The 23,145-nt window shown below is 43.3% G+C and overlaps 2 protein-coding genes and 1 pseudogene across 4 annotated transcripts in view; 2 read left to right on the top strand and 1 right to left on the bottom strand.

The window, feature by feature from the left end:
* LOC141567558 (GTPase IMAP family member 1 pseudogene) lies at positions 1 to 1,733 on the bottom strand (annotated as a pseudogene). The gene is made up of 2 exons (XR_016021882.1): positions 1,587 to 1,733; positions 1 to 1,263 (listed from the first exon to the last, which is right to left on the bottom strand). The product of XR_016021882.1 is annotated as a GTPase IMAP family member 1 pseudogene (transcript).
* Positions 1,734 to 11,426: 9,693 nt separating this feature from the next.
* Positions 11,427 to 16,713, top strand: GIMAP7 (GTPase, IMAP family member 7). 2 transcript variants are annotated; one of them, XM_088799819.1, is made up of 2 exons: positions 11,427 to 11,554; positions 14,532 to 16,713. In XM_088799819.1, exon 2 carries the CDS (start codon positions 14,572 to 14,574, stop codon positions 15,451 to 15,453), a length of 882 nt encoding a protein of 293 aa, XP_088655945.1. In that variant the 5' UTR covers positions 11,427 to 11,554; positions 14,532 to 14,571; the 3' UTR covers positions 15,454 to 16,713. The 2 variants fall into 2 exon arrangements, with proteins under 2 accessions (XP_088655945.1, XP_074171254.2); XM_074315153.2 differs by having other exon boundaries at positions 11,475 to 11,551.
* Positions 11,532 to 23,145, top strand: part of GIMAP4 (GTPase, IMAP family member 4) — a 43,079-nt gene continuing 31,465 nt past the window's right edge. The window contains exon 1 of the mRNA XM_088799812.1: positions 11,532 to 11,554. The gene's annotated coding sequence lies outside the window, so the exon portion shown is untranslated. The remainder of the gene's footprint in view (positions 11,555 to 23,145) is intronic.

The following is a 23,145-nucleotide window of genomic DNA, read 5'->3' as shown; positions in this document are numbered from 1 at the left end:
TGTGATTGCCCCGTACATTTATTCAGTTAATTCAAACAAAAGGGTATGGACTGAGGCTCTGTGCTGGCTTTCTCCCTTGGTCCCGTGGGGACACCAGGGATGAGAGGACAAATGCTCATCTGCTCTTAGGAGACAAGACAATTCAATGACTGGGAAGGGCGGCCTGAGGTCAGTGGGAAACTCGCAGAAGCAACAACAGTTGTTTGGCTTCAGTAAGGGGACAACTCAGGGAGGGCCAGGTCACAGGGCAACGTGTTGGGAGAGATGGGATCTCTCAGCACTGTGCTTGTTAGGTTATGTTCAGGTGAGAGAGGCAAGGAGAACCTGGGGGCCCAGGAAGCTCACACACCAGGGATGAATGCGCATATACGTTGATGGGTCAAAATCCTGTTGGCTGTCACTCTGGACCTAACTCATCAATGGCCTCAGGCCAGAGCCTGGAGAACAGCAGGTAGAGCAGCACCACAGCGCCCAGCAGCGCGGCCACGCGCCGCCTCCTCGCCGCCACCCACGCCCGCAGTCGGGAAAGCAGCCCACGCCGGGCCCGGGCCCGCGCGCGGCACGCCAGGCTCTCGGCCACCCGGCGCTGCCGCTCCTCCGGGCTCGCCCCGGCCAGCTCCTGCGCCAGGAGGTACACTTCGTTGCAGTAGGGGGCGCCCTCGTGGTACCGCACCAGGGGCTCCACCAGCTCCCGCAGCTCCCGCACCTGGGCCTCCAGCGCCCAGCCCTCCGCGCGGTTGTTGAAGGCGCACACGCGGTTCCCGCACTCAGCCACGAGCGCCCGCAGCGCGCGGTTGTCGGTGTCGCGCACGAAGTCCTGCAGCGAGGCCCCCGCCAGGTCCTCCTTGCGCGTGAAGAGCACGACGGCGCGCCCCAGCACGGCGTCGTCGAACAGCTCCTTGAGCGCGCTCACCGCCTGCAGGTCCTGCGCCGTGAAGCGGCCCAGCTGAGTCACCAGCAGCAGCACGTGCGGCCCCGGCGCCGACAGCAGGTAGCAGCGGCTGCGCTCCTCGAAGCCCGGGTCTGTGTTGGAGACCTGGGAGCTGAAAAGGTCCGGGGTGTCCATGACTTCCACGTGCCACCGGCCCCACCTGCAGCTCCCCACCTCGCAGGTTCTGGTCACCGAGGTGGCTCCGAGCCTGGAGAGGAAGCGCCTCTGGCCCAGGATGCTGTTCCCGGTGGCGCTCTTCCCGGCTCCTGTCCTCCCAGCCAGGATGAGCCGCAGCCTGGGCTCCTGCAGGCCCTGCGTGGCGTCTTCGGAACCTGCAGGACACGGGACTTGTCAGCTGCCAACCCTTAAAGCACCGCAGCAGCTCACCTGGGCCTCCAGGAGCCCTCTGAACAAAGGAGAACAACAGCGCCTTCACCTGGCCTTTCCACCCTCCCCTCCCTGAGCTCCTCTGGTCGGAGCTTCCTGCACTCCCGGCATCTTCACCTGCTATTTCTTTCCCTGTGGCTTCACCACGTGCGCCTGTGATGCTCAGCACCGGGTGAGCGTTTCTCTAGAGGACGCCCCTTTGCAATTCCACACTTGACCTCACCAGACATCGTTCCTGCTGGGCCTTACCTTGCACAGCTGTCCCTACCTGACGGCTGCAGGGGCCTCTGCCATACTTCTCCCAGAGTCCATCCCAGGGAGGAAGGGCAGGAGGGCAGTAGGCGGGAGGTGAGGGGCTGGAAGGAGTCCCAGACACCGGGGTTTGTCTCGCAGCCCCGCCATCGCCAGCTGTTTAGCCATGGGGGTTGCTTAACCTAAGTGTTAAACCTTTTTGCGAAAACGGGAGTAATGATATAGGTTGTCTCTCTCAGGGTTGTTGAGAGATTAGATGAGATCATCTCTTTCCTCCTCCCTCTCCTCCCTCTTCAACCTGCTTCCTAATAAGACACCTGTTTAACCCTCCATTCTGAGTTGATTTTTGTGTGTGGTGTAAGACAGGAGCCAAATTTCATTCTGTTGCATGTGGGTATCCGGTTTTCCCAACACCATTTACTGAAGAGACTATCCTTTCCCCATTGTATATTCTTGGCTCATTTGTTTAAAATTAATTAAGCATGTATATACATGGGTTTACTTCTGGGGTCTCTGTTTAATTAATTGGTCTGTGTGTCTGTTTTTATGCCAATACCACAGTGTTTTGATTTGTATAGCTTTGTAATGTAGTTTGAAATTAGGAAGTGTGATGCCTCCAGCTTTGTTCATTCTTAGGCTTTGGCTATTTGGCTATTTAGGATCTTTTGTGGTTCTATACAAATTTTAGGATTTTTTTTCTATTTTTGTGAAAAATGCCATTGGAATTTTGATAGGAATTACATTAAATTGGTAGGTTTCTTTGGGTAATATGGACATTTTAACAATATTAATTCTTCCAATCCATGAGCACAAAATATTTTTCTGTTTAATTGTGTCTTCTTCAATTTCTTTCATTAGTCCTCACAGTTTTCAATCAACAGGTGTTTCATCTCCTTAGTAAATATAATCCTAGGTATTTTATATTGATTTTGTATATTGAGTTTGTATCCTGCAACTTTACTGAATTTGCTTATTAGTTCTCACAGTTTTGTTTTTTTTTTGGTGTTTTGTTTTTTGTGTGTGGAGTCTCTAGGAATTTTTATATATAAGATCATGTGATTTGCAAATAGGACAATTTTACTTTTACCTTTCTTATTTGGATGCCTTTTATTTCTTTCTGTGCCTACTTGCTCTGGCTAGGACTTCCAGTGCTATAGTGAATAAAAGTGGTGAAAGTGAACATTTTGTGTTTTCCCTGATCTTAGACGAAAAGCTTTCAGCACTTTACTGTTGAGTGTAGTGTTGGTGTGGGCTTATCATATATGGCCTTTATTATGCTGAGGTTCATTTCCTTTGCACCCAGTTTGTTAAGAGAGGATGTTGAATTTTGTCAAATGCTTTTTTTGTATGTATTGAGATGATCAAATGAGTTTTATCTTTCATACAGATAATATGGTGTATCACATTGGCTGATTCACAGATGTTTACCCAGCCTGTTTGGGAACAGTGTCTTTTCTTGCCAGTTTTCTTAGTGAAAACCTCCTGTACAAAGTTGAAATGAAGTGACAACAGCAGATATCTTTGCCTTATTCCTGATCATTGCAGGAAAGCGTTCAGTCTTTCATCATTAAGTGTGGTACTACTTGTAGAATTTTTATAGATGCCTTTTAGCAGGTTGTGGAAGTTTTTTTCTCTTCCTAGTTGGTTGAATGTTTTTATTATGATAAGGTGTTCAACTTTGTCAAATGCTTTTTCTAAATCTAGTGAGATTATCATTTTTTCTTCTTTATTCTATTGAAATGGTTTATTATATTAACTGATTTTTGAATGTTAAACCGATATTGCATTCCTGGGATTAATTCTACTTGGTCACAGTGTATTCTCCTTTTCATATATTGATGAATTCTTTTTGCTAGCATTTTTGCATCTATATTCACAGGAGATATTGATCTGTAGTTTTCTTTTATTGTGATGTCTTTTTCTGGTTTGGTATCACTATTGGCATCATAGAATGAGTTGGGAAATGTTCTTCCTCCTCTATTTTTTAAAAAAGTTTGTGATGAATTGGTATTAATTCTTCTTAAATGTTTGGTAGAATTCACCAATGAAGCCGTCTCGACCTGGGTTTTTCTTTGTAGATAATATTTTTCATGAGTAATTTAATTTTTTTATGTGTTATAGGTCTATTCAGACTTTCTATTTTTTTCTTTAGACAATTTTGGTATTTTATGAATTTTTCCATTTCATCTGTGTTATCTGATTTGGGGGCATAAAATTATCCATAATATTTCCTTATAATTGTTTTATTTCTGCCAACTAAGTAATAATGTCTCTCCTTTCATTCCTGATTTTAGTAATTTAATTCTCCTCCATTCTCTTTTGGTGAAACTAGCTAAAGATTTGTCAATTTGTTGATATTTTCAAAGAACCAAGTTTTGCTTTTGTTGGTTTTCTATATTGTTTTTCTGTTCTCTAGTTCATTAATTTCCACTCTATTCTTTCTTATATTCTTCTGATTGCTTTAGGTTTAGTTTGCTTTTAATTTCTCAGTGGCTTAATGTGGAATATTAGGTTATTGGCCTGAGATCTTTCTTGTTTGAGATATCTATCTATCTATCTATCTATCTATCTATCTATCTATCTATCATCTATCTATCTATCTATCTATCTATCTATCTATCTATCTATCTGTCTATCTATCTATCTTTCCAGCTATAAATTTTCTCTAAGCATTGCTTTAGCTATACCTCATAAGGTTTGCTATTTTGTTTCTTCATTTTCATTCATCTCAAAGTACTTATAATTTCCCTTTTGACTCATCTTCTTTGATTCATTGGCTATGTAGAATTGTGTTGTTTAATATCTACTTACTACTGAATTTCCCCCAATTTTTACTGTTACTGATTTCTAATTTTACTTTAGTTTTGGCTGGAGAACATACTCTGTATGATTTCAAGCCTTTTAAATGTGTTGAGGTTTATTTTATGGCCTCAAAAATGGTCTATTTAGGAGTATGTTCCTTGAGCACTTGAAAAGAATGTATATCTGCTGTTGTTGGATGGAGTGTTCTGGTGTTGACCTGGTTGGTTACATCTTTTCTTTCTTTGTTGACTTTCTGATTAGTTGCTCTGGGCATTATTCAAAGTGGAGTATTGAAGTTTACAGCTATTATTGTTGAATTGTCTATTTCCCTTTGACTTCTGTTAGTTTTTGCTTCATGTGTTTCAGGGCTCAGTTGTTAAGCTCATACCATTTCCCTGAAAATAAGACCAAGCTGGACAATCAGCTCTAATGCGTCTTTTGGAGCAATAATTAATATAAGACCTGGTATTATATTAATATTGTATTATGCAGGAAGTGAACCAGCAATCTTGTTGTTGAGAGCTCACGCTCTAACCAACTGAGCCATCCAGCCACCCCTTCCGCAGCTCAGCGGCAGCTCATTGTCTTCAATCTCGTTGTGGAGGACACAGCTCACTGGCCCATGTGGGAATCAAACTGGCGACCTCAGCGTTAGGAGCACGATGCTCCAACCACCTGAGCCACCAGGCAGTAGGGCAGCTTTTAGAGATTTTAATTTTTTAAAAGATCATTTTCACCAGTAGCGGTTGTTACACCAGCAATAAGTCTGCAGGGTTCCTCATGATGTTTCCCGAAATGGAAATCCTGTCAGTAGTTTTAGATTAAACTGTAGCCCATGCTAACTCCCCTCATCTTCCTTCCAGCTGTGTGCATGGATTTTGTGTGGTTTATTTTCCCTTCTTGTTCTTTAGTGGAGTTGAATGAAATATTGGAAATAGGGACCCAGGTGGCAGCGGCCGCTGTCCTCCAGACTGCTATCTCTGTCTTGAGTCCTTGGTGTTCCACTAAATGCAGACGTGTAATGCTTGCAGAGGATAGGAGACATGCTGACGTCTCCTTATATTTCTAAATAGTCACTTATGGTTTTTCACAGCTTTGATATGTGTCGTTTAATTCTAATTTTCAAGTGATATTTCTTCATGATAAACAATATTCAAAAACAATGAGGCTGCTTAGCTATTTAGTAGCTCTTGAGCTTTGAGAAGTTCATTGTTAGGATTTTGAAAGCGACCCTCGGAAGCACCTGTTCCAGTTTAGAGCAGAGTCCATTTTGTTGGCTCCTGTCAAAGTGTTAAGTGTTGTCCCTGCTCTGAATGGGGCCACACGGGTCTGGAGACTCAGAGGCAAACTCTTTCTTTAATTCCTTGGCCAGAAACAGCCTGAGAAGGGGCTGAATGGGATCCTGAGCACAGTTCAGTGCGATCTCCAAGGTGATGTGTCTCCTTGGCCCAGCCTTTCTCCCCTCACCCCTCTGAACACTTCAGCAGGTACAAATAAGGGGACATGGACCCTGTAACCTAGCCTTTCTAGTCTATGCTGTGACCACAACTTTAAGTGGTGAGGAAGACAGAATGAGGAGAATGTGAGACAGGAAGTGGCTGTGGCCGAGGCAAGATACATCTTTTGCTGTACACAAGTGAATTTACACTAAATCATCCTGTAGCTCATTTCTTGGAAATACAGGAGATTATGAGAAACCAAAAAAGTTTTTTTGAGCTGTGATATGCTGAGATATATATTTAAATGATCTCTTTGTCTCTTGTTAAAGTTTTATTTATGCATTTATCATTAGTAATAAAGCACTTAAGAACACTCTACGGGAGGGTTGGAGGGAAGCAACGAAAGATGTCAAATTGCAACCAAAAGGAAGACATTTAGATAACAGCAGAAATCGTGCAAACCAAATCGCAAATCCTGGAAAAAGGACAAGTTAGTGAATACTACCAGATGGATATGGCAGCCTCTGAATTTTTCCCTAATTCCTGTTTTCCTAAGCCGTGTCTCCTTTTACCTTTTACCACTAGTGTCGTGGAATGGCTAAGAATTGAGAGGGTATCCAAGCAAACATTGTGAGTTTTGGAGGGAGGGGACTAAAAAGTCTCGGAAGATGAGTAAGGCAGGGAGCTGTGGGCGTGATGAGTGTAGCAGAAAATTCGGGGAGAAAATGCCTGTTTTCTTGCTTCTTGCTTTCTTGGATGTTGGTACCAAGTGGTACATATCTGTATCTGACACTGAGATGAAACACCTGGTATCTGTCACGGTCTGTAACTCTGCATGACTCTGATGGCTCTAGGGACTCAGAGCACTGGGAGAAGAGGGCCCGTAATAATGTTGCTGCCTCACATCAGACCCTTCAAACCAAGAGCCCCAGGACTGGTCCCTCCCTGGGGTCTCCCTTTGAGGACCTCTGTACACTGTAAGAGGCTGATCTCTCTAATCAACCAGTGTGTGAGAAGTAGTGTGAGTAAGAGGCCAGGGCTCATGATTCATGCCAGTGGGAGAGTCTGGGGATTTGTTCTCACTGGGCCAGACCCATGTTATCATATGATATACCTCCTTGGTGGGCATCATCTTAGATCATCTTAACACGTCCCTGTCTTCTTATCTGTACAGATAGTGGCGCTCAGAGGGGTTATGGTTTGTTGTTGCTGTTGTTGTTGTGTGTGTGTGTGTCTCTGTGTATGTGTGACATAGATCTTGATAGTGGCAGCATCTTTTCCTGAGGACACTTCATGTTAATGGTCGATCCCCGTGCAGATGCGCTACTATGAGAGTCTACTCCGAAGCTCATGGAATGAAACCAGCGTCACTGGGCTAACAGAAAGATGCAAACTGCCAGACGGTGTTGCCGTCCTGAGCTGCCAGTGTAGCCAAGCAGATGCCTCCTGTATATTGAAATGCATTGAAGCCGGTTTTGTGTTATTTGTATGGGGCATGTCCTCTATTTTTTTTTTTTTTTTTTTACGATGAAATGATTCTTTTGTGTGCATTTGGTATCCTGTAAGTGTGTGAGATTGAGTCCTCATGGTGGGTCTGGGGCATGTTTTCAGAAAGACGTGGTCTCATGACTTCCTGTGCTCATACCATCCTGACTGTTTCCCGGACGAGTTCAGGAGCCTTATGCACTGCCGGCCTTTCATTTCGTCTGTCCTTCTTGAAAAGAAACAGTTTTTCTTTTTTTTGGGTGCTGTATAAATTGTTGAAAACCCCAAATTCTTCTGTAAAAGGCCTGAGTTCAGAAAGGGTCAAAGTAGAGAGGATGGCGGGGGTGAGGAGGTGGGGGGCAGATCTAGCATCTGGGAACCCCGGGCAATGAGAAGTCTCCCAGAAACAGGCTCAGGCCGAGTTTCAAACGCCTTTCTGAGAAAGCCACCACTTTGCCCGTCACGAGGTTTCCATGGTCCACGGGGATATGTGTGGATGGGGCATGGGGAAGCATGGATGCTAGTCAGTGTGCACTGTTCAGACTGTGTAATGCAGAAGGGGGATATCTTGGTGTTAAGAGAATGGAACAAAAAGCCGGTGTCAGAAAAGGTGGAGGAAAAGATGTGTGAGTTTCCTAGGGTTGCTGTAACTGATGGCAATGAACTGTGTAGCTTAAAACAATGGAAATGGATTATCTCAGCGTTTGAGGAGTCCAACGTCAGAAAGTTCACCTGGTCTCTGAAGGCCCTGGGGAAGGTCTTCCTTGCTGGTTCCTAGCTTCTTGTGGTTTGCGGCAACCCTCGGAGTCCTTGGCTCGTAGAAGCATCGCTCCAAACTCTTGCCCTGTTGTTCTCTCCTAGAAGCAGCAAGGAGAGACCAGGCTGCATGTCCCGTACTCTGCTCAGAAACCTCCTCTGCTAAACACTCACGTTCATCACTCACAAGTTCCCTCCACCCAGGGGTAGAACATCACTCAGCACGTGCTCCTCCACTTTATAGCAAGTGTCACCTGTCCTCCAGTGAACAACAGTGTGGCCCTCACTGCGGTCTGAGATCTCACCTTTAATATTTCCACCCACAGTCTCTTCAAGGAAATCGAGGCCTTTTCCATCATGTGCCTCCAAATTCTCCCAGCCTTTGTCCATTACCCAACTTCAAAACCACTTCCACATTTTCAGTGTTTTATTTTTACAGCAGCACCGCGCTTCCTGATATCAGCAGTAACCACATGAAGTAAGCGCTCCACTTTAAAGACCAGGAGAGTGTGTTGCAAGAGAGGTTAACGTATCCACATGTGGTCGGCTGAATAACGGCCCCCACCCCCAAAGAGAGCCACGTCTAATCCCCAGAACCTGTGAATTGTTACCTTGTTGCAACAGGATTTTTTGCAGATGTGATTAAGGTAACGATTTTGAGATGGGGAGATTCTCCTGGACTGTCTGAGTGATCACAAAGGTCCTTATAAGTGGGAGGCAAGAAGATCAAAGAGGAAGTAGGCACTGTGATGATGGCTGCAGAGATTGGGGTGATGTGGCCGCAAGCCAAGGAATTCTGACGGCTTCTAGAAGCTGGAGAGGCAACGGATGGATTCTCCCGTGGAGCCTGCCGAAACGACGAGCCCTGCTAATGCCTTTGTTTTATTTTTGTAAGACTAATCTGTGGCCCTTGATCTCTAGAACTGCAAGAGAATCAGTTTGTATTGTCTTAGGACACTACATTTTTAGTAGTTTGTTATGGCAGCAATAGGAAGCTGACGTTCCAGTGTTAATTGTCCATTTGTAGAAGAGTCAGGAGAGATGAGGAACCGTTCCTTTCGCCTCCTGCTATTATTTCTGCAATGTCAGGAAGTTTGAGCTTGGAATTTATCTAGATCATAGCAGCAGGAAAAGCCCTGAGCTTCATGAGACAGACTCCACAAGACTGGATTTAAAGAAAATTCTTTTAATAACCCTTAAAATTCTAATACTAAGCGAAATAAGTCAGACAGAAAAAGCAGAGAACCATATGATTTCACTGATACGTGGTATGTGAACCAAAAACAACAAAAGAACAAGACAAACAAATGAGAAACAAAAACTCATAGACACAGACAATATTTTAGTGTTTACCAGAGGGTAAGGGGGGAGGAAGGTGGTAGATGAGGGTAAAAGGGATGAAATATATGGTGATGGAAGGAGAACTGACTCTGGGTGGTGAACACACAATGTGATTTATAGATGATGTAATACAGAATTGTACACCTGTAATTATGTAACTTTACTAACAATTGTCACCCCAATAAACTTTAATTAAAAAAAAATAACCCCTGACCTTTTGGAAAATTAATATCTATCTGTATGGCTGTGTGTGTGATGTAAAAAATAATGGGAAAATGATAAAAGGAGGCTGGGGCTTCCTCCACATTCACCTCGTTGCTTCTGAATGTGTGGAAGGAGCAGCCTCCTAGGGAAGGGCAACCTCATGACGTTGTAGGTGAGGACCAGCAGCAGAGACTCAGGCGGCTCTCCGCAGAGCTGGACGTGGAAAGCAGCTCTTCATGATGAGGTGAAGAGAACAATACAGGAGAGAGAAAAAGCAACCATCCTCCTGTCACAAATCTTATGCAGGGGATTGCGCCTAAGTTAGGGTTCACAGGTGGGACTACTACATTCCAGATACTCGTCCGTGACCAGTGGCCTCAAGGCTGTGACCACTAGATTCGCGTCCTGTTTCCTATAGCGTCAGGACTGTACTCCACAACTGCCTGTTTCCCGTTCGGTGTACTGAGCGTCATACCTGGAGAAGCAACTAGCTGACCAGGAGAATCTCCAAGGCAGCTTCTGGCAGGACGAGTTTCACTCTAGAAATTTGTAGGATGAAATGGAACTGGGCATCGTTTGAGCAGGAGATGTGGTTCTGGTTCTGCTCTAGACTCATAGAAAGGCAGCCCTGTCAAGGTGAGCGTCATGGGTGCGCGGTCTGCAGAGCTGCACAGGGCCTGTGCTAGAAGGACCCCTCCTTGGGTTTAATGCTCTGCTGATGTCATCCTGAAATTCTCAGTGATAATTTGAACAAAGGACCCGCCTTTTTCCTCTTGTCCCAGACCTTGCAAATTACGGAGCTGCTCCTGATCTGTGCCTTTGTTGAATCAGTAAACTGTTCCCTGGGACCCTTCAAGGTGACCCAAGTCATTAACACCAATAATTGGTCATTGACACCATCATTTCCAAACCTAGCTGCTTCCCTGCATGGATACCAACTTGTTGGCTACTTCCTGCCACATCTGTCATCTTAGTACTTACCCTCAAGCTTAAGCATTGACTAATCTAGCCTCTCAATCTAGTGAACCAAAATTCATCATAAAGAACTTAATATTTTTATGACGATGCAACAGACAACTGGAACATCTTATGAACCGTGAGAGCTTTGACAGCCTGCCTCTTATTCAAGAGAATTTATTATGCCTCTTATTCAAGAGAAATTATTCAAGGGAATTTTCAGAGCAGCTGGGAGCCATTCGTTGGGTAGATTTAGGATAAGCTGTCTCTGCCGGGCCTGGGGTAGGGGAAGGCAGCAGGCTTGGGAGGGAAAGTTGTATCTGCCTCCTGGGTGCATCTTTACCTGTCACTTCACCTATACTTCCAAGCTTGCAAGAACCACATGAAAAAGTCCAGAGACACTGTGTAGTTAGTGGAACACTGTTTTCCAGGCCTCCTATTCCTCTTACTCTGGGCTCCCAGTAGTTTAGGTTCTTTTGGCTTTGTACCTGAGTCTTGCTAATTTTTGAAAAAGTAACTCGAGACCCTCCTGAAAGACAAGACTAAAGTCACATATTATATACCATGACTGGCAAGCAGCCCACGATACCCCAAGTCACATGCCCGGCTTCTTCCTTCCAGAATCACCTGTGATCTCCCACTGCAGCAGGGACAATCATGAGACACTGAGCCTGGCTTTCTGGGAACGATGTGGGTCATTTAATCAGGGCCGTTTGGATCCCCCACTCTAACCCGGATCAAGGAATATGGCTTTGAAAATTGGGGCCCATGGAAGAAAAGGTTATAACTTGAGAAAAACCACAGCACCCACCAACCAAATGATGGGACAGTATTTCTGTCTCTTTAAGGGCAAACAGTTCCTCCACTGGCTCCACCCAATCTAAGCTGCCTGGCTCAGTGGTTTCCAAGGGTACAAACACCTCGCACTTAAAGCAAAAGCACCAGCTCAAACAGCTTCATTGGAGAAAACCTGAGAAGTCATCAACTCCTTGCAAAGAAGGTGAGCCTGGCTGACAAGTGGCGCCCAAGCAATAGAGCTGTGAGGGCGGTCAGGTCCAGGGAGTCTGTGCGGGGGTGGCTTCTGGTTGAGAGGAGACCAGGTCCAGGCTGGCAGCACAGCAGAGAGGACGCTGGCAGAGTGGTCGGGGTGGATGGTAGGGAGGGGAGCGAGGAGCCCCGCGTGCATCCATCTCATACTGAATGGGGCGAGCTCGTGCTGACCAGTGCACCTGCCATATACTTGCCTTGGTGACAGACACGGAGGGCTGCCTCCTAACCCATCCTGTTCCCTTCATAGGACACTAGTGTCCCCACGGCAGGTCTATAGAGCTGGAAGGCAATTTGGAGACCACCCAGTCTAAATCCCTCTTTTTACTACAATAGAAGCAGGAGGACAGAGAGTGTGGCACTTCTCCAGGATGCCACTCGCTCATGGCAGAGACAAGCTAGAATTCAGTGTGCTGAATGTTTCCAGAATTTCACAGGGAGAAGCCGAGACCCTAAAAGTGTGACATCTGAGGGTAGGAGGGAGTGGGGTAGGGAGAGGTTGGCTATTCTAGAGCGTTGTATGCGAACCATTCCTTGTAGCTTTCCCTAATTCCAAGCTGGCTATCAGTTCACCATTCTGGAAAGAGTGGGGGCTCTCGTCCCTGCCATCCTTTACTCTATCTCTGATTTGTCATAAATGGAATTTAGAATCATGATGTTGGGCAAGGGTGTCAGCATTTTTGAGCCTCATCAATGTCCTCGTCTCAAAAGTTAAAATAATAAAATTAGCTTCTCTGCAGGCTCTTATGGGGGGTAAGTGAAATGACGTACACACATATTTATCAGGAGGCTTGGTGTAGAGTGTTCAGTAGGGGTCATGTTACACACACGTTAAGATATTTATCGTGGACAATTTTAACTTCTTCCAAGAAAAAGAGAATAATCAGGATCCTCCATGTGCCGATACCAAACTTATTATATAATTATCAACGGATGGACATCTTATTTCATCGATCTGCTCACGAGTCCCCACCCACTCCACGTTATTTTGAAGCAAATATCACACATTGTGTCAGTTTATCAGTAAATATTTGAGTCGATATGTCTGAAAGGTAAAACCATTTAAAAAATATTACCATTATCAGACGTCAAAAAGCAAGACAAGTTTTTAAAAACTTACTAGTTGTATTCAGATTTCACTGATTGTCTCATAATTTAAAAAAATGATTTGAAGGTGCATCCGTGTAAGATCCAGAACTTACAATTATCGGATATCGCTTAAGTTTAACTTCCTATAGAGGTTTCCAACCTTCCTGGTTTCTTTCTGGGAAATTTCTGTGTTTAAGAAAGGGAAAGTTTTTTTGTCCAACAGGCTTGGGCAGTACATTTTGTTGGTTAAATCCTTGAGCTGTCATTTCACCTACTGTTGTAGTTTCCATGTTCTGTGTGAATTGATATTCTAGGGAGAGGCTTGGTTAGATCAGGGTTTGACTGTGTCTTTGGGGGGATCCTTCATAGGTGCAGCTGTAAGCTTCCCTCAGGAGGCACATGATGTTTTTGGTTGTGTCTCTTTCTGTGACATTGACAGACTTTAATGATTGCCTGGCGTAAATTTGTTGTTTCACTAAGGGTCACAAATGATGATAATTTGAATTCTATCACTCTTTCTTCATTTCTTAGATGGAATAATCCTATGAAAGGAAGTTCCCCTCAAGCACTCTTTCACCTTCACTAGGTACAGTTATATAGAAAGACAAAATAGGAATGCTTGATTCTTGCCCTTTATTTGTCAGTGTTCAGAAGAATGGGATGCTTTCCTAGCAGACTCCACAGGGAACAATTGGTTCAAAAGAATTGATCTATGTTTTATTCCATTATTAATATGGATTAATTTCTTATATTTAAATTTCTACCAATTAGGAATTTGAATGGCATGAAGCAGTGGATGCAGGTTTATCTTCTTCTATCTGGTTATATAGGTACCCCAAAATTGCTTATTAGTCCATCTTTTTTTCTGACTGATGTGAGATGCTGCCTTATTGAATATAAATTTAGCATAATATAATTGAATCAAATAATAATGAATATTGTATGATTAATTGGGTCTAGTTCTGTCTTTTCTGTTTCTGTTTCACTGTTCTTTCCTCTTCATGCACCAACATCATACTGCTTTCATTATGGAAGCTACAAAGTTTTACTCTCTGGTAGAGCTAGTCGTCCCTCTTTGTTGTTTTTCTTGATGGTGTAGGCTAGTTTTTTTTTTTCCTCATCCAAATGAACTTTATAATCTATTATTTTAGCCGCAGGAGGACATTTAAGGACAAAAAGTTTAAATTTATAGTTATATCAAATCATATTGGAGAAGAATCTATTAATTCTAATTTTATGAAATACTTTAAACATGAGTCAGTGTTAAATTTTGCCAAATTTTTTTTTGCATTGAGGTTATTTTCTTTTTAATCTATTAATGAGATGTGTTGTAACAACCAACTGTCTTATCTCTAAGCACCCTAGTGCTTCTGAAATAAATCAGATGATAATGTACTATTGCTTTTTTTTAGTGTCTCATAATTTATTGAGGATTTTGGTATGAATATTCGCAAATGAGACACGTTGTCAGCTATATTTGTTGGTGAAGTCCTTGTTTGCCTTTGGGATCAACTTATACTCGATTCATAGAAAAATGGAAAGTTTTTCTTCTTTTTTAACTGACCAGGAATAGTTTAGCACTGAGATTATCAGAGTTTAAAGGTTTAAATGAGTTCCCTTATGAAAGCACCTGGACCCAGTACTCCTTTGTGGGGAAACTCTGGAACTGCTGTTTTATTTCTTCCATAGTAATAACCATTCCATCTTTCTGTCGTTCCTGGAATCAGTATGAATAATGGACTATTATAAATTTTCAGGGAGAACAAAAGAAGAACAGAGGGCTGGAAGTGGTTTCCCCTGACCTATATTGACCCCCTTTCTCTCTCCTTCCCTTCCTTAAGGTCTGTGGGTACCTAAGACCCAGCGCCTCTTGACAGGATCATGGCCGGCCTTAAGGACAACACTCTGAGGATTGTTCTGGTGGGGAAAACCGGCAGTGGGAAAAGTGGGACAGCAAACACCATCCTTGGGAGAACAGAATTTGAGTCTAAAATTTCTGCCCAAGCTATTACCAAGAGCTGTCAGAAAGCATCACGGGAGTGGAAGGGGAGACAGCTTCTTGTTGTTGACACGCCAGGTCTCTTCGACACTAAAGAGACACTGATGACGACCTGTAAGGAAATCAGCCGCTGTGTCATCGCCTCGTGCCCTGGGCCTCACGCCATCGTCCTGGTGGTGCAGCTGGGCCGCTTCACGGAAGAAGAGCAGAATACTGTTGCATTGGTCAAGGCCGTGTTTGGGAAGGAAGCCATGAAGCACATGATCCTCTTATTCACTCGTAAAGATGAGTTACAGGGCCAGAGCCTGGAAGGCTTTATAAGAGCATCAGACAACAAGCTAAGGAATCTCGTCAAAGAGTGTGGGAACCGCTGCTGTGCCTTCAATAACATAAGTAGAGACGAGGCTGAGAAGGAAGCTCAAGTGCAGGAGCTGGTGGAGATAATAGACAGAATGGTGCGGGGCAACGGAGGGGCCTACTTTTCTGATAACGTCTACAAGGACACAGAGGAAAGGCTGCAACGTCAGGAAGAGGTCTTGAGGAAAATCTATGCTGATGAGTTAGAGAAGGAATGTGTAAGAGTATGGCTTGATTATGCTGATAACCCAAAGGAAGAAATGGAGGAAAAAATAAAAGAGCTACATATGGAATATGAGGAAAAAATAAAAAACATAAGAAAAGAAGCTGAAAAGAATGTATTTGCAGAGCTTTTAGATAGGATTGTTAAGGTGACTTCAAAAATATGGCATATGTTTTGGAAGTAACGTAAATCTTATTTCTTCTCAGCTTACAATGATTTGTAAATGAGGTAGATTGTCTTTTCAAAGTTAGTTACAACAATATCTTAGATGGTCTTTTCCAAAGATGCTACAACAGTGTCCTCTGTCCTATGCATTCTTCTTACAAGCTGAGCTTGTTCTCTTTCTGTTGAGTCCTGGGATCTGTGTCCCCTCCTTAGAAACTGGATGGACTTGGTGACTGCTTCGATGAATCGTGAATGGTTGAAGTGACACCGTGTGACTTGTACGATTTGATAGGGACAATGCCGCATTGCTCCCTTGGGGTGCTTGCCCTTGAACTTGGCCACCATGTTGTGAGGAAGCCCAGGTTGCCCACTGAGAGGCCACGTGAAAAGGACGTGAAGTCGCAGGCCCACTTCCCTGGCTGGTCTTTCCTCTGCCAGGCAGAACCAATGTGCCAGCCGTGCAAGTCAGGCATCACGGAAACAGATTCCCCAGCTGCCAACTGAGCCCCCTCCTATGAAGCTGCAAAGAGCCAAAAGGAGCCGTCCCCACCACGTACTGTCTAATCGCCGATTCCTGAGAAAGGGAAATAATGGCTGTTGTTTTAAACCGCTAAGCTTCAGGATGGTTTATTATGCCAGCTCTCTCCCCATTTCCACCTGTCCCCCCTCGTGATGCGACACATTTAAGAAGTCACAAGATTGGCATAATTGGGCAATAATATATTCTGTACCGTTCAAAGACTCAATTTAGGACAATTCAGATAAGAAGTCCTGCACACGTGTGGCGTTTGCACCACTGGTGACGCCTGTTATTTCAGTCCACGGCTGTAGTGCTTCATTAGTGACGCATCAGGCTTCCCCAGGAGGACGGTTCTGAGGCTCATGGCATCTGGAGGTTGAGAAATTCTCTTATTGTTTCTCTCTTTCTCTCTCTTTTTTAAGGTACCATCCTAACTTAAAATGTCCCTGACTGTAACTTGCAAATCTCTTCTGCGCCAGATATGTTTTATTTGCGTCTGCAGATCCACACCTCGCCCTTCACCCAGCTCTCTGCCCACAGAGGCTGACCCATGTGGACTCCACCAGTGGGATCTCCTGCTCTCTGGCTTCTGTTTGGTTTCTGCCACTGGGAAGTCCAAGCAGTAGATCTGTGGGGGTAGAAAAGCAAGGCCGGGATATGTGTTCGCTTGCCTCTCTCCCTGCAGAGCATCTGTGACTAGCTACAATCTTAAGCCAGTAAAAATAAAACCAGTAAAAATAAAGCCTTTTAATCCCACAAGTCTGGTGTTCCTCCCAGAGGTGAACCCATGGTGTTCAGTTAATTGCATTAGGTCATGGAGAAGATGTGATCCCCGATTGTCCGGGAACCTGGACCTGGGCAATTGGAAACTCCCTCCCATCACCCCTTCCTGCCCCGACCTCCCTCATCCTGTTCCTGGAATGTGTATTCAGTTGCCCTTTCTGTTCCCAGGAGTTGCCCTGAGGACACAACCTTGAAATAGTAATATATTGTTGAGAGTATCAAGAGGGCTTATGTAAAAGCCCAGCTAAGGCCTCTGTGTATACTTCTCCGATCTGGCAGGCAGGAGCTTCTTGGGGCTGGCCAAGACAAGCTTTGTAGAAAGTTCCCCTGAGGGTAAGCGGGAGGGGGAGGTAGGAGAGGGTGAAGGGGGTCAAACATATGGTGATGGAAGGAGGCTCTGGGTGGGGAGCACCCAGTGCAAATATGTAGATGATGTGTGATAGATCTGGACACTGAAACCTATGTAATCTTCCTAACAATTGTCACTTCAATAAATTTAATGAAAGAAAAGAAATTTGACTTGCTCATTAAACTGCCACTTCCCCATCTGGAGTGGTCTGCCTGTTTCTTGGGTCTCTCCCTGCCCTCCAGAGCGGTGCTGGTTTCAGATGACACCTGGGAGATTTCAAGCCAAACACCAATCTCATCTCTGTTTATCCACAAATATGAAAAAATGGAGTATCTAAGGCAGTGGTTCTCCAGTTCTTTCTAACTGTGAAGAAGCACTCAATTACCTAAAATTCTTTCTAAATCCGTGTTTGGAATCAGCAAATTGCCATGTTACAGAAAACCATCATCATCACCATCATTATAATCTCATCCTCCACAAAGGTCAGAGGTCTCAGCTCTGGGTCTGGGTCTCAGCCACGCACACTCATGTAAAGGGACACTTGCCATGCAAAGTGCCATATACGTGAGTGTTTGCCTGGAGCGAGGGTGGGCAGGAGGCCAGGGGTCACTACCGGGCGTGAGGAGATGTGTGTGGCTGGTGGATACAGTCATTGCTTAGTTGTGGTGATGGCTTCACGGGTGGATACATACACAAAAATTCATTCAATAATTACATACAGTTTATTATATGTGAAAAATGCTTATTCGTATATTTTGTTCTTTTAAAATTGGACTATTCGTCTTTTTATTAATGGATTTTAAGAATTCTTTATATATTTTGTTCTTTGTCAGCTCTTATCAAATATATTTACAAGTTCCTTATGCGATATGTGGGAGAACGCAAACATTTTCTCCCAGTTCATAGCTGCTCTGACTTTGCAACATTTTAATTCCATTCCCATTCTCCCTCCCCATCTATATAGTACGGTTGTTATTTTAATTTTCTTTTTTTCTCTTTTTAAACCCTAAAGGTTGTTTCTATTATTTATACTGTCTCTGTTTGTTTAGACTTAGTCTTTTTTTTTTTTTTTAACCTCAGGTTTCCCATCTGAGACTACTTTCCTCTTGCCTAAGTAAATCATTTAGACATTCCTTTAGTGAGGTTGTGCAGATGGCAGGAGAGTTCAGTCTTTGCCGTCTGAGATGTGGGTGTTTTGCCCTCAGTTCTGTCGGCTGTTTTCCCTGAGCGCAGAATTTTAGGTTGAATGCTGTTTGCTCTCAGCACATTGAAAATCTGCTTCCATTGTTCTCTGATTCCTTGTTATTGTTAAGATCAGGCCCATTCCAACCATCACTTCTTCCAAGGTCATCTGTCTGATTTTCGTAGCTCCCATGAAGCTATTCTTTTTGTTTTGATGTCCTACTGCTGCACTGTTATGTATCAAATTGTGAATTCCTTCTTAATTATCTTCCTTGGTTTGGGTTAGATTTCTTGAATGTCTGCACTGGTGCATTTACTCAGTTCAGAAAACAGAAACACAGTCAACCTTGCTGCTTTAAAAACTTTCTCTACCCTCTTTTCTGGTTTTGCTCTATAAACATCTTTTGCCTCTTTCAATGCCCTTCTGGCCTTTCGTTTTTCAAATCCATCACGCACTCACCAATTAGAAGTCATTGACTTTATTGAGAGGGTAGCCCTTTGGGGTTTATGGTAAAAGTTCCCTATGAGACCCCCTGTCTTGAATCAGTCCTGCTTTTGAGTCATTAGGCCAAGCTTGCCTGTTAGAATGGCTATTATAAAAAAGACAAGAAATACCGAGTGCATTTTAGCTGTAAGTGTGGCTTCGAGAAGCAACATTTAAGTCCCCCAGGTTTGATAAAATAGCCTCAGAGTGTCAGCCGGCTGCTAATGTCCACTTACAGTCTGGGTTTCCACCCTCACTTCACTCCGTGTATGAGAATGTTTATTTTCTTGCCTTCTCCCACATGCTTTTAAGAAAACATATGTACTATTTTTCAGTACTTTTACTTGATTTCAGTGGGAGAGTTAATATTGTAGCTACCTGCAAGAGAAATTTGTTTTTATTTGTTTGGTTAGTCCCCCACACCCCCGGTTTTGTTTTTGTTTCCTGAGTTAATGGTGGCCTTTAGGGTTATCTTTACTATATTTTTGCCTCCCGTCTTTGCCTTTCAAATTGTAGTATTTCCTTAAGTGTCATCTCTCTCTGATTGCCTTTTCAAATTTAAAAATAAATCATTAAGAAAGCTGCCTAGAAGTTACACCTCTAACTGTAACCTAACCCTATCCCTAACCCTAACCCAACCTAACCCTAACACTAACCCAAAGGGATGGTTGTGACTGCAGGCCTCACCTGCGGTGACAGAGCAGGACACGCTGTCATGCCACAAAGCAGACATTTTCCTGTGGCGATGTTCTAATCTTTAGAGCAAATCTTTCTTCTTGAAGTGTGGGGCTCTGAATTAGGGGTATACCAGGAATCATGGAGTCAGTTGTCTGATATCACATCTTCAACTAATCCCCTCCTGTACGTCCCAGCACCACCTTCCATTTTGGCCAGACCTCCCTGGGGTGCCCAGCCCACGTGTGTGGCCACGTCAGCTGCAGCCTCTCTGGGACCCTGTTGTCTGTGGGTTTCTACCCCAGTGCACCCTTCAGCTCTCTGCCTTTCAGCATTCTGTTGAAAGTCTTGGGACCGACACTCACTCCCATGTATGTGTGAAGGTTCTGAGACATGAGCTAATGTCAGTTGTAGACCACAGACTACTGGGGACCCTGCTGTGATGTCTGTGAAAATCATGCTGTGGTCTCCTTACCATACAGTTTCCAGGAAAGTGGGCTGATTCTTTGTATTCAGGAGAAGGTAACACATGGGTGAAAAAGGGTGTCACATTGTGCAGAAAACAGGAAACGCATGAAAGACCAGAAATTTCGCGAACTAAACGACAAAGCCTTTGAGGCTTTGACCTTCAAGAGGTGCAGAAATAGACTCTGTCTCTGGATGAGCAGAGATACAAATTCATCTTGTAACAGGGCTTCGCCGCGATATAGTATGACAGCTGGTGGCCAGCTTACAATCATTCCACCACAACTGACCACCTGATTTACATCCGATTGTATCTAAATGTCTGCAATTTCCTCACTTCATTACATGTTCATTTACATAAAATAGAATTCATTACCTTTTTAGTAGATTCAATAATCAACTAAAAAAAATATTTCCAACAAGTCTTGGTATTTCTTATTAGCTTACATTTGTTCCAACGTGTATTTATTTTATATTTTGTTTTAGTTTTTTAACTTTTGATCCCCTTTGACCATTTCTCCCACCTCTCACCTCTGGCAACCACCCACCTGTTCTCTGTATTTATGAGCTTGGTTTTTTTTATTGTTTTGTTGATTGTATTTCAGAGACTACATATAAAAGAGACATTTCTCCAAAGAGGACATACAAATGGCAAATAGACATATGAAAAAATGCTCAACATCACTAATCATCAGAGAAATGCAAATCAAAACCACAATGAGATATCACCTCACCCCAGTCAGAATGGCTATCATCAACAAGACAAATAGTAACAAATGTTGGAGAGGCTGTGGAGAAAAAGGAACCCTCATACACTGTTGGTGGGAATGCAGACTGGTGCAGCCATTATGGAAGGCCATGTGGAGGTTCCTAAAAAAATTACAAATAGAATTGCCATATGACCCAGCAATCCCTCTCCTGGGTATCTACCCAAAAAATCTGAAAACATTTAGAGATAAAGACACGTGTGCTCCAATGTTCATTGCAGCTTTGTTTACGGTGGCCAAGACATGGAAACAACCAAAATGTCCTTCGATAGATGAATGGATAAAGAAGTTGTGGTATATATACACAACGGAATACTATTCGGCGGTAAGAAAAGATGATATAGGAACATTTGTGACAACATGGATGGATCTTGAGAGAATAATGCTGAGCGAAACAAGTCAGACAGAAAAAGCAGAGAACCATGTGATTTCATTGATATGTGGTATATAAACCAAAAACAACAAAAGAACAAGACAAACAAATGAGAAACAGAAACTCATAGACACAGACAATAGTTTAGTGGTTACCAGAGAGTAAAGGGGGAGGGGACTGGTAGATGAGGGTAAAGGGGATCAAATATATGGTGATGGAAGGAGAACTGACTCTGGGTGGTGAACACACAATGGGATTTATAGATGATGTAATACAGAATTGTACACCTGAAATCTATGTAATTTTACTAACAATTGTCACCCCAATAAATTTAATAAAATAAAATTTAAAAAGAAAGAGATCCTACAGTATTTGACTCTCTCTGACCTCTTTCACTTAGCAAACGGCCTTGTGGCCCACCCATGTTTTTGCAAATGGTATGACATGGGTTTGTTAGTTTTCTCAATGGCTGAATAATCTTCCATTGTATAGGTCCACACCAGAGTTTCTTTGTGTACTCATCTGTAAATGGACACCTAGGATGTTGCTGTATCTTGGCCATTGTGAGTAAGGCTGCAACATAAGGGTGCAGACGTCTTTGCAAGTTAGAGTTTTTGTTTTCTTCAGCTAAATACCCAGAAGTGGAAAACTGGGTCATAGTGTAGATCTATGTGTAATGTTTTGAGGACCCTCCATACCGTTTTCCATTATGGCTGCACCAATTTACACTCCCACCAACAGTGCTCAACGGTTCCCTTTCTCCACATCCTCGCCTACACTTGTTATGTCTTGTCTTTTTGGTAACAGCCATCCTAACAGGTTGAGATGACATCTCATTGTGGTTTTGATTTGCATTTCCCTGATGATGACTGATGTTGAACATCTTTTCATGTACACATTGGCCATCTGTATGTCTTCGTCTATTCAAATCTTTAGCCCGTGTTTTAATCAGATTGTTTGGTTTGCTATTGAGTCTTGTGACTTCTCTTCATAGTTTGGATATCACCCGAGCTATGAAATTATCAGATACATGATTTGCAAGTATTTCCTCCCATTTAGTAGGTTGCCTTTGCATTTTGTTGATGGTTTCCTTTGCTGGGCAGAAGCTTTTTGGTTTGATGTGGTCCCACTTGTTTATTTTTGCTTTCGTTGCCTCGCTTTTGGTGTCAGATTAATAAAACCAAGGTTAATGTCAAGCAGCTTCTGCCTCTGTTCTCTTCTAGAAGTTTTATGGGCAGTTCTTATGTTCAAGTGTTTATTCCATTTTGACTTAGTTTTGGTTTTTGTGTCTGGTGTAAGATAGTGGTCAAGTTTTATTCTTTTGCATGTGGCTGTCCAGTTTTCCCAACACATTTGATTGAAGAGATTGTCCTTTTCCCATTGTATATTCTTGGCTCCTGTGTCATGAATTGACCATATGGGAGTGGGTTTATTTCCGGGCTATTTTGTTTCATTAATTTATATGTCTGTGTCTATGCCAATTTCATACTGTTTTAATTATTATACGTTGTAATAGAGTTTGAAATCAGGGAGCATGATGCCTCCAGCTTTCTTCGTCTTTCTCAAGATGGCTTTGGCTACTACTCTTGGTGTTTTTTGTGGTTATGCGAATTTATGGTTATTCTATTTCTGTGAAAAATGGTTTCTGTTACTCTAGTGGTGACTTTTCTAGAATTTTACATGAATGTGATCTACAAGACAGTCGTGGTTGATGTTCACTTAGCATTTTTTAAAGATTCATCCATGCTGTGGTTTGTATTTTTTTGTTCTTTTTCATTGCTGCCTAGGATTCCATAGTATGTGTATTAGTTTCCTAGGGCTGCCATAGAAAGTACCACAAATTGGGTGACTTAAAGCAACAGAAATGTCTTCTCTTACAGTTCTGGAGGCTGGAAGCCTTAAATCAAGGTGTCATCAGGGCCACCCTTTCTCTGTGGGCTCTGGGCAGAATCTGATTTTAGTGTCTTTCTTTTCTTAACTTCCAGTGTTGCCAATAATCCTTGGTGTTCACTGTTTTGTACCCATCACTAGGTCTCTGTTTCCAGTCACATTAGATTAAAGGTCTACCCAGCTCCAGTATGACCTCATCTTAATTAATTACATCTCCAATGGA

Source organism: Rhinolophus sinicus, chromosome 8 (assembly GCF_057876585.1).
Source record: "Rhinolophus sinicus isolate RSI-liver-muscle chromosome 8, RSI-T2T, whole genome shotgun sequence".
Lineage (NCBI taxonomy): Eukaryota > Metazoa > Chordata > Mammalia > Chiroptera > Rhinolophidae > Rhinolophus > Rhinolophus sinicus.
The sequence above is the reverse complement of the archived record's forward strand: the minus strand, read 5'-3'. Positions and strand labels throughout refer to the sequence as shown.

Bases quoted from the DNA above. Each gene is read 5' to 3' on its own strand.
- GIMAP7 (XM_088799819.1), top strand. From the start codon at position 14,572: ATGGCCGGCCTTAAGGACAACACTCTGAGGATTGTTCTGGTGGGGAAA.